At 32.4% G+C, this 14,158-nt stretch overlaps 1 protein-coding gene across 2 annotated transcripts in view; it reads left to right on the top strand.

Moving 5' to 3' along the window:
- Positions 1-1,447: 1,447 nt before the first annotated feature.
- LOC139515043 (uncharacterized) overlaps positions 1,448-14,158 on the top strand; it is a 38,154-nt gene continuing 25,443 nt past the window's right edge. Inside the window, exons 1-6 of one of the 2 annotated variants that reach the window (XM_071304604.1) lie at positions 1,448-1,657; positions 3,004-4,199; positions 4,603-4,680; positions 5,721-5,815; positions 8,862-8,939; positions 9,491-9,511. In XM_071304604.1, coding sequence (XP_071160705.1) covers positions 1,582-1,657; positions 3,004-4,199; positions 4,603-4,680; positions 5,721-5,815; positions 8,862-8,939; positions 9,491-9,511 — 1,544 coding nt within the window. In that variant the 5' untranslated portion in view covers positions 1,448-1,581. The remainder of the gene's footprint in view (positions 1,658-3,003; positions 4,200-4,602; positions 4,681-5,720; positions 5,816-8,861; positions 8,940-9,490; positions 9,512-14,158) is intronic. The other variant, XM_071304609.1, reaches the window with a different exon arrangement.

Raw genomic sequence — 14,158 nt, 5'->3', positions numbered from 1 at the left:
GTCCATTATATCTACATAAACTTATTGAAATTAAAAAATGTAATTACTCTTTTAGAAATAACAACATAGCAGATGTTCCCAGGGTAAGGACAACTACCCATGGGGTACACTCATTTAGATATGCAGGAGCCTAACTCTGGAACGAACTGCCAAATAAGCTGAGGGAAGATATGCCATTGGGTCAGTTTAAAAGTGTGGTTGGTAATTGGGAGGGCTGTTCGTGTCAGTGTTCCTCCTGCAGATCTCAGTGAGTTGTAGATCAGTTTATTTATTTTTAAAATATCTTGTATACTCTGGCTTTTAAATTATTGGGCATATTTAAAAAAAAATGTATTTGTATAAAAAAGAAGATGTGTTATGATTGCCAATGAGACAGCTACCCACAAAAGACCAAAATGACACAGACATTAACAACGTATAGGCCACCGTATACGTACGGCCTTCAACAATGAGCATAGTCAGCTATAAAAGGCCCCGATAAGAAAATGTAAAACAATTCTTGTGTTCTTAATGCTTGAATTACTTTTAGTGCTTTATAATAGCTATTGCATGAATGTTAGTTTATCTGCATTTTATGTTTGTTTATATGCTTTAATTGTGCTTATTAATTGCTGTGCTTGATAACATTATTTATTTGCATGATGTGCTTTATGTTTTATGTGTTTTATGTATTGTGCTTGTCCATGGTGTCTTATATGTATGTCGGATAAAAGCTCTACAGAGCTTATGTTGTATTGTAATATGTAATTAACCGACTTTAAATAAATCTGTTATGCTTTATGCTTTAAGCTTATGCGTGCAGACCCCCCGGCCTTTTTACGCCCTTCTGATTTACTAGTATGCTCATGGTTTTTTTTGGAAAAAAAAGTTTGTTTTTGATTCTGAGAATCTGAGAAAAAAAAATTGTTTGTTTCACCCTCAGCTGGCACTATATGTAATGCTAAAATTGAAAGAAAAAAATTGTTTTCGACTTGTTGCGAAAAAAAAAATTTGTCCAGAAAAAAAAACCATAGCCCCCCCCACCCCCCCCCCCCCTCCCAGAAAATCAAATGGTTGCTGCCTTATAGACATATTTTATTTTATCTGTCATGACGAAAATATTTCAATGAAATAAAAGCCAAATAATAACATACATATATTTTTCTCTTTTATCGATCGTTCATGTGACAAGGGTACTCCTTAGACGATCTTAGACTAGCAGAACAGGGGGCGGATCCAGCCATTTTAAAAAGGGAGGGTTCCTAACCCAGGACAAAGGGGGGGTTCCAATTACATGTCCCCATTCAAATGCATTGATCGTCCAAAAAAAAGGGGGGTTCCAACCCCTGGAACCCCCCCCCCCCCCTTCTGGATCCGCGCCTGCAGAATAAACTAATAAGTCTAACAGAAAGACCGTAAACTAAATATTCAACCGGATGAAGCCGGAAAATCATGTCGACCCGAACTTGTTTATAAACATGGACTACCTCCCCTGAGCCCGCAGTTCGCAGTTGACAGAAGTTTTGACAACTTGAACTTCTAAACAATGAAACATACCGAAAAAGGGGAACATTGGCTTGCATAAAAACCATCCATAAAACAATGACTTCGTTCCTTTTCATTATAAAGGTCCCTGTCGAGGAGGCGAAGCACAAATCCAAGGAGACAGAAAAGCAAGGTTAGCTACACTACAGCTCGGGTGGATTTTGCTTTGTCCACCCGTCCACAGTGGGAGTGGACACTGGGTAGGCAAAACGTCTAACTTGTCCACTCTGCCCACCCATAGGAGTGGGCATGTAATTTCTTTTGTTAAATTAAAAGACTGGCAAGTACAGTCAATTGAAAAAAGCAGATAGGCATTTGTAATCACTATTTTTACAAAAAAAAAAAATTATAGCTAGGGTGGGCTGGTGGAAAAAGCAAAATCCACCCAGGCTGTTGTGTATCATGGCTATCACTATAATTTAAAGTTGGCTACCCTAGCTTTGTACAACTGGTTTACTAACCATACACCTAATTGCTATTTATTCCATTCTGGATAAGTTCATAAGCATAAAGCATAAAAGATTTATTTAAAGTCGGTTATACATATAACAATACAACATAAGCTCTAAAATTGCACAACTTTTTCATCCAGTTGAAGCTATCTGGGACCGTGTTTAAACGATGCACCATGCATGATACTTTTTTATGAGACCTGTCATGCATGTTTAAACTACTGTAAATACTTCAAACAAAATATTTTTTTACTTCAATTTTAATTTCGAAAACGTGGATCATAATCTATCAAAGTTTACTAAAGATCGCTTTCTAAAGTTTTTCCTCCCTCAGCTCACTACTGATGACGTCTATTTTCGGAGACCTGATCCTAACGGGCAGTTGTATAAATGAATGTTTTCCCGGATTGGACTAAATAGCGATAAGGTGTATTAGGTGGTTTACTAGCCCATAGACTGATCCAAATAATTATGACGTCTTGCAAGACTATTTCAGTTTTTTATGGGCATGATGGGAAGCCTCCCTCCAGGCATCCCAGAAAAAAAATAAAATAGCCTTGCAAGACATCATAATTATTTGGACTAGTCTAGTCTAGTCCTAGTCCAGATATAATTTATAATGTGGGTCTTATTGGGGTCTTTTTAAAGGGTGATGCTGGATTGCTGATATTTTTGTAAGCATGACACGTGGAAGTCAAATATAATACCGTGAACACGGGAAATGAAGTTTAGCAAGACCCAGGAAATAACTAAAAAATTAGAATTGCTTACATACATCATTGTATCTGACAAAACAGTAAGCATGATCCAGGATCAGAACACCCCCAATGAGATCCCCTTATAACAGGGCACTACACAATTAGTTTTGTCAGGAGTGTCTTTTTACCACAGAACACTCAAAATATACCACAGAACTTTTCATACCTATAAAATTTCCAGCAAAAATCAGCATTTTAGTTTTTGTTGTCATGGTTATTGTCAATAAATAAAAGAAATTTGGGTACACACCCTTATCATGTTATTACAGATAAGAAAGAAATACAAACTGATGATCAAAAGAAGGATGAAGTGCAAAGTAGCAATCTAAAGAAAGATTTAATACAGAATGGCGATCTAAAGAGGGATGATGCGGAAACTGATGATCTTAAGAAGGATGAAGTCACAATTGAGAAGGAAGAGACTGAAGATAAAGAAAAAGAAATTTCTGATAAAAAAGAGGATAAAATTACCACAGATAACGATGAAACAAAGGATTCAAATAAAACTCCTGATGATAAAAATGAAACAGATAAGATCGAAAAAGGGGTTGTGCAGCAATCATCAGCAACAACATTGGATGAATGGGATTTTGGTGAAGATGATCACGTAAAAGATACAGAGACAGCAGAAGAAGTCCCATTCAAAAAAGAAGAAAATAAACCTATTGACACAGATGAGGACCCTAACAAAAAAGAAGAAAATAATCCCATTGACACAGATGAGGTCCCTAACGAAAAAGAAGAAAAGAAACTTGTTGACCTAGATACACAGTCTCCATTCTTGTTTGAACAAGCAAAAGGATTGTATCATGTGCTCAAAGACATGGTAATTCCAAAAAATGATGATGCATCTTCAGGAGAAGGTAGTAATGTTGATGCTGATGAAAAATCTCGATTATTGGCGGAAATTTCTGAAACATCAGAAAAAGTGGTTGTAGATAGAAAAGATTCTGAGCCAAAAAATTTTGAAGTTGAGCCAGTTGATGAAAAAAAAGAAATAATACCTTTATTGGACGAGAGTGAAAAAGAAAATTTAATACCTTTATTGGAAGAGAGTAAAAAATCGGAAATAAAACCTTTATTGGAAGAGAGTGAAAAATCAGAGGAACCAAAAGAATCTCCCAAAAAATCATTTGACGTTACAGCAGTTGAAGCTTCAAAGCCGGAGACTGAAAGCAAAGGAAAAGAACCAATTCCAACCGCAGATTTTTATAAATCAACAGACAAAAAAAATGCAAAGAGTTTACCAGAGATTAAATCTTCACTCTTGCTCGGTATAACAGAAAGTAAATCATCAGCCAGTCTACAAGAAGAGAATTCCATTGCTAGTCTTCCAAATAAAGGATCATCAATAAGTCTTGGAAATATTGAAAACTTACATAAAAAGGTTCAGTTTTTGTCACAAGTATCAGCTCCTAATGAAGAAGATCTTCATCCATTCATTGAACCAACAACTATTCTAGAGGTATAATATCTTAAATATTTATGTTTTGTTGAAATGAAACTTGCACCAAACATAAAAAAGAAGATGTGGCATGAATGGTCAATCAAGTTTCATTCCGACAAAAAATGTCAACAGTCCCTTTTTGTATAAGACTTAGGTTTCCAATAATAATTAATTCTAGTCATGCCTTTTTGTGGCCTTTTTGAACAAGAAATATATTTGTTAAGGTAACTGAATCTTGTGTCAAAAATTTAAAAAGATAGTACTGACCTTAGTGATACCAACTATGTCCATTTTCTGTAATTATTGGTATTTGTGTTTGTTGATCAAATTAAGTCTTAAAAGAATTATTTAAAGGAAAGTATGCTTGTTGTTCATGTTTTTAGGGATATTGTATTCAAACATTTTTTATCTATCTTTTTAGGATACAGAAGCTATATTAGATGATTTTGGAATTGAGAATTATGTCGTGTCGAAAACAGCTACTGGAAAATTCTATCAGGTACATGTTCTTCAAACCAAAGGTTTATCTACAGCAAGAAGCGGAAAATTTGTTCACAAAAACTTATGGGCATATGATACAAAGAAAAAGAATTAGTTTTGATTTTACTTAGAAATTTTGGCTTTAAGTCAATTTGATCTGCACAATTGATATATATAGATTTTTACATTGATACCAGTGGATTATCAGATTTATCAAATCGAGATAGTTAATTTATCAATTTTAAAGACCAAGCCTGGGCAAGAACTTTAAAATTTATAATTTAACTATCGAGATTGGATAAATCCAATAATCCACGAGTAACTAAAAAATGTATGTAAGAATCTGTTTCTTTAATTAATGATTAAAAAATAAATTTTTTTTTTTTTTTTAACAAAAATCCCCTTCAAGTGCCTTTCACATTCCACAAAGTTGTTAATTTCATTAACACCTGTTAGCATACTTTGATTCATCCAGCTAGCTAAAAACTTTTCTGAAAAATATTAATTTACAAATGTAAATGTTTAAGGAATTACAAAAATTCTATAAGCTTGTATGCAGACTTTGTCAAAACCAGGATATGAAATACCCACAAAAATGCAACTTTTCCTCAATCTATGAAAATTGAAACGCATGAAAATAAACGAATCCACAGTAAAATTCATGAAGCAATACATTATCATAATCATGATAATTATAAGTCTATTGCTAAAGAGAAAAAATGCGGTCTATGTGGTAATTGTTTTGCTATAAATATAAGACTTAACTTTTAGATGCTGCAGATCCCATTTCTCATTTCAGCCAAGCATGCTGAAAGTGGTGTAAAATCTTAACAATCAATCAAATTCAAGTAAACGATTTGATGATGTCAGTGATTTTTGTAGGAATTTGGGATGCTTTTCATTAGCAATATTATTTAGATATCATTTATCATGTTTATATTCATTATTAGGTGTGTGTGAATCAAATCTTAAGTGTGTGTTTAAGACATTTGAGAAAGTATTTCCTAAACTTATTTGACCAAAGTGTAATTGAAATTATTTATTTATACTTCCTTGTAGATTCTATTTATAGATGAAGGAGGAGAAAAGTGTGAAATGATACTAAATAAATTGGTAGATCAAGGTATTGGGAAAATGGATAATACTTCTGTAGGGTAAGTCTTCAGTAGAAATAGAAAGTACTTCTGTAGGGTAAGTCTTCAGGAGAAATAGAAAGTACTTCTGTCGGGTAAGTCTTCAGGAGAAATGGAAGTACTTCTGTAGGGTAAGTCTTCGGGAGAAATAGAAAGTACTTCTGTAATGTAAGTCTTCAGGAGAAATAGAAAGTACTTCTGTAAGGTAAGTCTTCAGGAGAAATGGAAGTACTTCTGTAGGGTATGTCTTCAGGAGAAATAGAAAGTACTTCTGTAGGGTAAGTCTTCAGAAGAAATAGAAAGTACTTCTGTAGGGTAAGTCTTCAGGAGAAATGGAAGTACTTCTGTAGAGTAAGTCTTCAGGAGAAATGGAAGTACTTCTGTAGAGTAAGTCTTCAGGAGAAATAGAAAGTACTAATTCTGTAGGGTAAGTCTTCAGGAAAAATAGAAAGTACTTCTGTAGGGAAAGTCTTCAGGAGAAATAGAAAGTACTAATTCTGTAGGGTAAGTCTTCAGGAGAAATAGAAAGTACTTCTGTAGAGTAAGTCTTCAGGAGAAATAGAAAGTACTTTTGTAGAGTAAGTCTTCAGGAGAAATAGAAAGTACTAATTCTGTAGGGTAAGTCTTCAGGAGAAATAGAAAGTACTAATTCTGTAGGGTAAGTCTTCAGGAGAAATAGAAAGTACTAATTCTGTAGGGTAAGTCTTCAGGAGAAATGGAAGTACTTCTGTAGAGTAAGTCTTCAGGAGAAATAGAAAGTACTTCTGTAGGGTAAGTCTTCAGGAGAAATGGAAGTACTTCTGTAGAGTAAGTCTTCAGGAGAAATGGAAGTACTTCTGTAGGGTAAGTCTTCAGGAGAAATGGAAGTACTTCTGTAGAGTAAGTCTTCAGGAGAAATGGAAGTACTTCTGTAGAGTAAGTCTTCAGGAGAAATGGAAGTACTTCTGTAGGGTAAGTCTTCAGGAGAAATGGAAGTACTTCTGTAGAGTAAGTCTTCCGGAGAAATGGAAGTACTTCTGTAGAGTAAGTCTTCAGGAGAAATAGAAAGTACTTCTGTAGGGTAAGTCTTCAGGAGAAATAGAAAGTACTTCTGTAGGGTAAGTCTTCAGGAGAAATAGAAAGTATTTCTGTAGGGTAAGTCTTCAGGAGAAATAGAAAGTACTTCTGTAGGGTAAGTCTTCAGGAGAAATAGAAAGTACTTCTGTAGGGTAAGTCTTCAGGAGAAATAGAAAGTACTTCTGTAGGGTAAGTCTTCAGGAGAAATAGAAAGTACTTCTGTAGAGTAAGTCTTATAGTTATTGAGCATTGGTAAACAGTTCACTTTTTTCTAAGTCAAGCAAAGTTATAAGAACTAGTAAATATTGGAAATGGCTAAAAAATCTATTTTGTTGCTTATCTGTTGAAAATGGTTTGACAAACTGGTTTTGAATATAGGCTTTTGATGAATACGTTGGTTAAATTATTTAATTAGGTTGCAGTCTTATTTTAACTTAAGAAGGTATGAATGTTAATCTTACAACTGGCTATCAGAGAGTAAAGGAAATAGAAGTTAACAAGTATAGTCTATATGTTCCAGACCATATGAGAATTTGGACCGTACACCTACGGTCCGGACCGTATACATATACTTGTAGTCTTGTACGGTCCGACCATACGCGTATGATCCAGTACAAGCTGATCATACATGTTATTGGATCATATGGGTAAACATTTATCACAATCTTTATTAATAGTTTTACAAATTGTTATTATTACAATTAGATGGATAAAATGAAAAAACGAACAATTGAAATTAAATATTTGTTTAATTGTATATCTGAATCCTATTTTGGTACTCTCGCCCAAGGTAACACAAGTTGGGGAATATTTTTTTACATTTACATGTTTGCAGTTCATACATGTTCCTTTGCATTTGTATTTTTTTGTAAAGTTGCTTAATATTCAAAACAATTGTCCTCCCACATTATATTTACTTGCGATATCTTCAATTTCAGTGATCATAATTCAATTAATCAAAGATACGAAACTGTTTTCATTTAATATATATGCCTCATGTGTAATCAACAAATTTCTTTTGCTTTCGTTTAGTATATGTCTCATGTGCGATCAACCAAATTTCTCGCTTTCGTTTAATATATGTCTCAGGTGCGATCAACCACTATCTCGAATAATAATATAATTGTTTCTCCTCTTATATTCAAAGATAAATATAATAAACAAAGAATTTGGAATGATATGGCCACAGTATGAATTTTTTGTGCAGACATGATAAGGCAAGATGAATGTACAAACAGCCGAACCATTATTTTTGGCAAGCCTGTGCTTCACTGGTAGGCAATGAAAGCTACAATCCTTTGCGTTAATTGCTTTAAAATAGAGAGATCGTATGGAAAATGAGCCCCGATACGTAGCAAATATCCCCCCAAGAACTCTGGTTTACATTTGCAGCTTATTCAGATTCAAAGAGAACACCTGAGCTCCGAACTGTGACCAATTTAGGAACGGGTCTCTTTGGTACATTCAAAGAAGTCCCAAGCCAAACTCTGTGGGAACACAGAAGAGAACCCCGAATATAAGCTAGCGTACAATGTGGGGACATGTTCCATTTTCATCTTGCCATATCCTGCCAAATGAGTGGGGCATACCCACTCACTGCCAAACAATTCCCCTGGAAACTTATTGGCACCACCCTTACAGAGTTCACTTGCTAATCACTATCAGTTTATAACAGCTTTTAATATTCTAGAAGCGGAACAAAAAGTGGTCATCTGGGTGTCGGAAACCTTTCAGGTGCATCTTGCAAATTGTTTACATACTTTATTTTCGTATGGTCTGGAACATATATATGTCACTGTACAGCCTATATTAAAGTCTAAGTCTTTCTTGTTCATCTGCTGTGAATTCATATATTTTTCTTGGATTATTTTATTTCACAGTTTTGCCACAGTTTGCATAAAAAATTTGTATTCATTGAACATTTAAATTTGTGATTTACATGTAAATCTCACTTTATCCATGAAAATGGGTATCCAACAAAGAATAATGTATTCATCATTTTCTTCTTCAGAATTTATCCATCGAGCATATTTAAAGGTGCAGCAACAGGAGCAGACAGCAGTGATGAGTGTGATCGTGACAGCGAAGGGTATGTACAAAGTACTTAAGTATGGTCATTTGAAAATTATAAAAATAATATTCAAAGCATATTTTAGATTTAGAAAATTTGACTTGCTCTTAATATAAATGCAATATAATTGTGAATGTTGTTGTATATCAAATTTGTTTTTTTCAATCATTATTTTATTCATAAATCAGGCGGTTAGACTTCTCATTTCTTTACATTTGTGATTTTGGGGCCTTTTATAGCTGACTAATTCAGTTATTAAATATAGCAGAAATCAATCATTTCTACCGTAAAAAATTAATGACAAAGGGAAATAACTCAAACATAGATTACGTCATATTGAAATTTATCTATTTCATCAAATGGTCACTCATTGACACTCATTGCCGCTACTTGCTGAAGATTTACAATAAACAATGCAGGGATTAAAGGGAAATAACAAATTATATATTTTTTTTTAAATTCTTTTTTAAGTTGAGTTCTGAATTAACAGATGACTTTTATGCGTTTCTACTTACATGTAATAAAACTGCTTAACAGAAATAATATTTTTGAAATGTCTTGCTTAACAGAAATATACTAGGTGTTAAAAGGTAAATTATTGTTCTTTAGAATTTCAATGTGTTCCAGTTTTGTGTTAATGTGTTGAATTGTTTTCTTAAACTTGTGTCTATGTTTAATATTTTGGCAATCTAATCTCATCGCTCCTGTTTTCTGATATGTCGCGTGGGAGATCTAACGAAACCCGCTTAGAGGTCACATGTGAGTGACCTCGTAGGTGTGTCTTTTTCGGCCAATCTTGAAAGTTTATTGTAAGGTAAAGGGATGTAACTCATTTTATTTACGACAAAATTGTCAGTCAAAATAATTCATAAACTTTTTTGATTGGCTTATAAATAGGTCGTCAACTCATTTGCATATCATAATAAATTCATAACTTCTAGTTCACTCACATGTGAACTCAAAGCAGGTTTTGGTAGATCTCCCACGCGACATATCAGAAAACGGGAGCGATGAGAGATCGGTTTTTAATTAGATTGATATTTTGGTGGCATGATAAATCACAGTGTTGGCTTTTACTATGTAACAATGAACAGTTAACATTTTGGTGGCATGATATATCACAGAATTTTAACTTTAACTCAGATCCATAACAATGAACAGTTTACATTTTGGCGGCAGGATAAATCACAGTGTTAATAGTCACTATGATCAGTTACAATAAAGTGTTAACTTTTAATTAGATTGGTATATATGAGCTGTTAACATTGTGGTTGGAGGATAAATCTCAGAGTGTTAACTTTTACTCTGTGAAAATGAATTGTTAAACTTTTTGGTGGCAGGATAAATCACTGTATTTATTATTACTTTGATCAGTGACAATAAAGTGTAAACTTTTACTTACATTGGTATAAATGAACAGTAAACTTTTTGGTAGCAGGATAAATCACAGAGTGTTAAATTTTACTAAGAAAGGTATAAATGAATAGTTAACATTATGATGGCATGACAAACCATGTAGTGTTAGCTCGATATTTTTGCAAAATTAATAAAAAAAACAATAAAAAAGTAATGAAAGAATTATCATGATAATTATAATTATTACAATAAAAATTGATAACAATTATTCCTATTGTACAACATTTAATGTTTAGCATGGTGTTTATATCATGAATAAGGATGTGGGAATGACATTTTCATGTTGTCACTATGACGATGGTATTGCCATATAACATGCATGTTTTCTGGACTGAGCAAAGTTTAAAAAAATTTAGTGGGGACAGAAAAACTTCATTTAATATTTTGATAAAAAAATTATTATCTCCCCTTAATTTAAAGTTTTTGGGATTAAAAATAGTTTTTAATCTTCGTTTTTTTGTGAACATGGTGAAAATTATGATGCATGAAGTGGGAATTATCCTTAGACTTTTCCAAAGGTAGCTTTTAGCTTGGTGAGTTAAAGCTTTAAGCTTGGTTGAATTAAAGCTTTTGTGCAGTGAGCTAGTTTCATATATCTATTGTTTGCATTTTTCCTGGTTTTATTTAAAGGAATGATCTTAGGTAAGTTTTATGGGAAGCAGCATGTTTGTGTAGGAAAAATATTAGTACATGCATGTAGTAGATAGAAATATATATAAGTTATTGTATTTTATTGATATAATGCCTCCTTTTTCGTATCGTTTGTATATCATTATGTAAATATCGTACTCCTCTTGTTACAAGTATGTTATAGGTCAAATAAAGATTTTGTAGTTGACATTAATAGAAAAAAAACATTAGAATCATCATACTATAGATAAGAAAAATACATTGTTTGAACTAAAATGCAGTGTTAGTTGGGAAAATAAGCTACTAATTTGTCTCCCTTTTATTCAGTTTGGACAAAAATACTCAATTTTTGGATTTTTCAACTCAAAGTTTAATCTATTTTAATTTAAAATTTGATTTTACTTTATACATGTTATAGAGAAAAATTCAAACCTAAGTTTGAAATTGTTTTCAGAAATTAAAAAGATTTTTTTTAGTACAAAATTTTGAAAATGACATTTTCAGTAGAAAAAAAATATATTAGATATAGATATGGTGGTGTGGTCATATAACAATGTATAACCAAAATGTACTGGTTATTTTTTTTAATGTTTTAAACACAGAGTTAGGGAAGAACAGTGGTTCAATGATCAAAATCAGTTAACTACTTGTCTATAAAAGTAAATGATTTTTTTAATATAAAAAAAATGTCCACTTTAATATTATTATTTGGTTTGGACTGTTTAGATAGATAATATTTGATCAGCCGGTGAAAAAAATCTTTTTTGATTTATACTGGATTATTGTTCCTCATGTTCATTGAACCAGTTAGCACCTTATGTACAGCGAAATCTGTCTGACCTAACTTTAGTACAGTCAAACCTGAATGAAAGCTCACTTCTATTTAGCATTCACCTTTCTTATCAGTCATCCTTTTCTTTTCTCTCTACAGTAATATCTTTGCATTTTGAACCTCATTTCAAAGGTCAACCCTGATATAAAGTCAATTTCTCTGGTATTGTTAAGCTTTATTTACAAGTTTGACTGTACTAGTCTTAGCTGATCAATCTTAGTATAGAACACATTTTAATTTAATTACTGTAGTCTTCTGGGATTTTATAGATAATTTAACTTAAACTGATTGTTTGGAAAAATATTTTTAACAGGTAAGTTTTTGTTGAATCAACATTCACTTTTAAGCCTTGTATGAATAGGATAGAAATATTCACTACATTAAATGCATGGTTGAGGCTTTATACACATCCATACAGTGAGAAAATGGCAATAAAGGATAAACTGTTGAAATATTTCAGGCAATGATCATTGATTTATGGACACATTTTTGTCACAACTTAGTGACATTATAAATAGGTAAAAAAGTTACATTTACTGTAAATTCAGAAATTAATATACCTTTTTTCCTAAAGTCAAAAATGAGACATGGTTCATACTGCATTATATTTCAATGAAAAATATCTTGATTTTGTTTAAGGGGTAGACATTGGTTAAGGGAAGTAACTCTGTAAATCAATTATATGTTTGTTTAAGAAATAATTCATGGGGGCTTGAATATATCGTGATTTTACCACGGGTTGGCCCTTTATGACAAATATTTTACCCCTGAGCGAAAGCGAGGGGTAAAATATCGGCATAAAGGGACAACCCGTGGTAAAATCTAGATATATTCAAGCCCCCATGAATTATTTCGATTCTGATAGGACACATACGGCAATTCTTTTGGATCGAAGCGCTCTAGGTGTAGGCAAATATTTGCCGTTCCCATAAATAAACGCACTAATAAACTAGCGTAAAAGAACGGAGCAAACTGCATTAGTGACATGTTTAAACTATTTAAAATAATGTATTTAGACAGTTTTGGATGAATTTGAATGATAATTTATTTATATGTCTTATATGATGTACAATAAAGGGCTTTTGCCACATTTTAGCATCATTTGTGTATGTTTCCTTGTGATGATTTTCGGATTCACAAGCGTGTATTTTCCCGTAAAATGCTTACATTCTAACGTCATTGTTCTATGACGTCGGGTATCTCATTCATAAAAAAGCATATGACGTGGGAGTACAATCGGAACAGCACTGGCAATATATTCATATTTTACCACGGGTGTGTACTCAAAGCGTTTGAAGGACGTCATGTTAGAATAGTAAGTATAGGTATAGTCAATGCTTTTTAAGAATTCAAATTAAACAGAATGAATAATCTGTGTCCTTTAGATGCTTGGATTGTGTTTTCAAAATTGATCATATGAAACAAACACACCAGTGAATTACAAGAGTTGTGTCCCTTAAATACATTAATAGGTCTACTTTCTAAATATTTACATTAACAAATATCCACTATAATTTCCTAATTTACAGTAAAAGATTGACAAAGGTATTGTACTAAACTAAATATTTATTTAACAATATATATTCATATTGCTAATGGAACTAAAAGGAATTGCCCCTAAAGTTATTTGGCCATATCTATTCTAATTGATGTGAAATTTGTAGTTATAAAGACAAAATTGTTATCTCTTCTATGTATTTTAATTTAAATTTTAGATACTCACCACTCACGGTTAAAACACCCCTTTTCTTGGCACTAACATTTTTTATGTCACTTTTCTCTGTAAACTTTTGCCTGTCATAATGTATTTTAACACATGCCTGATTTTGTTATAGAATTAGAATTTTAATTGCTTTTCAAGTAAATGTAATTTTGAACATGGCTTTGAAATATGTTTTTATCATGTTTATGAAAAAGAGGGTCATATACATATGAAATATTGAATGCAATATTAAAGTATGCAAATACTTTTAGCCATCAACTGTATGAGCAAAATTTTGATCAAGTCTGAGTGACTGTCTAACAGCATTAATTGTGCTTTGATTATATTTCTTAGCTATCTCTGGGATCAAATATGGCTTGTACTAATATCATACTTCGGTCTTTATTGAATTAAGTAGATACCAGCATTATAACATGTATCTAAAAAGTTTACTTTCATATTACATTCATAAACATCAATATCATGTGATGTTAATAACTTATATTATTAATCGAATATTTTTAAGGATTTGTGATTCGTTAAAACTTGATCACATGAACATTTGTATTTACACGGTTTGCACAACAATACTATTGTGTTTAGTTTTTCATAGGTTAAAAACAGCATATTGCACAGGGCATACAGCATGTTACTAAA

This window comes from Mytilus edulis, chromosome 1, assembly GCF_963676685.1.
Source record: "Mytilus edulis chromosome 1, xbMytEdul2.2, whole genome shotgun sequence".
NCBI lineage: Eukaryota > Metazoa > Mollusca > Bivalvia > Mytilida > Mytilidae > Mytilus > Mytilus edulis.
Note: the sequence above shows the minus strand (reverse complement) of the source record. Positions and strands in the feature narration are given on the sequence as shown.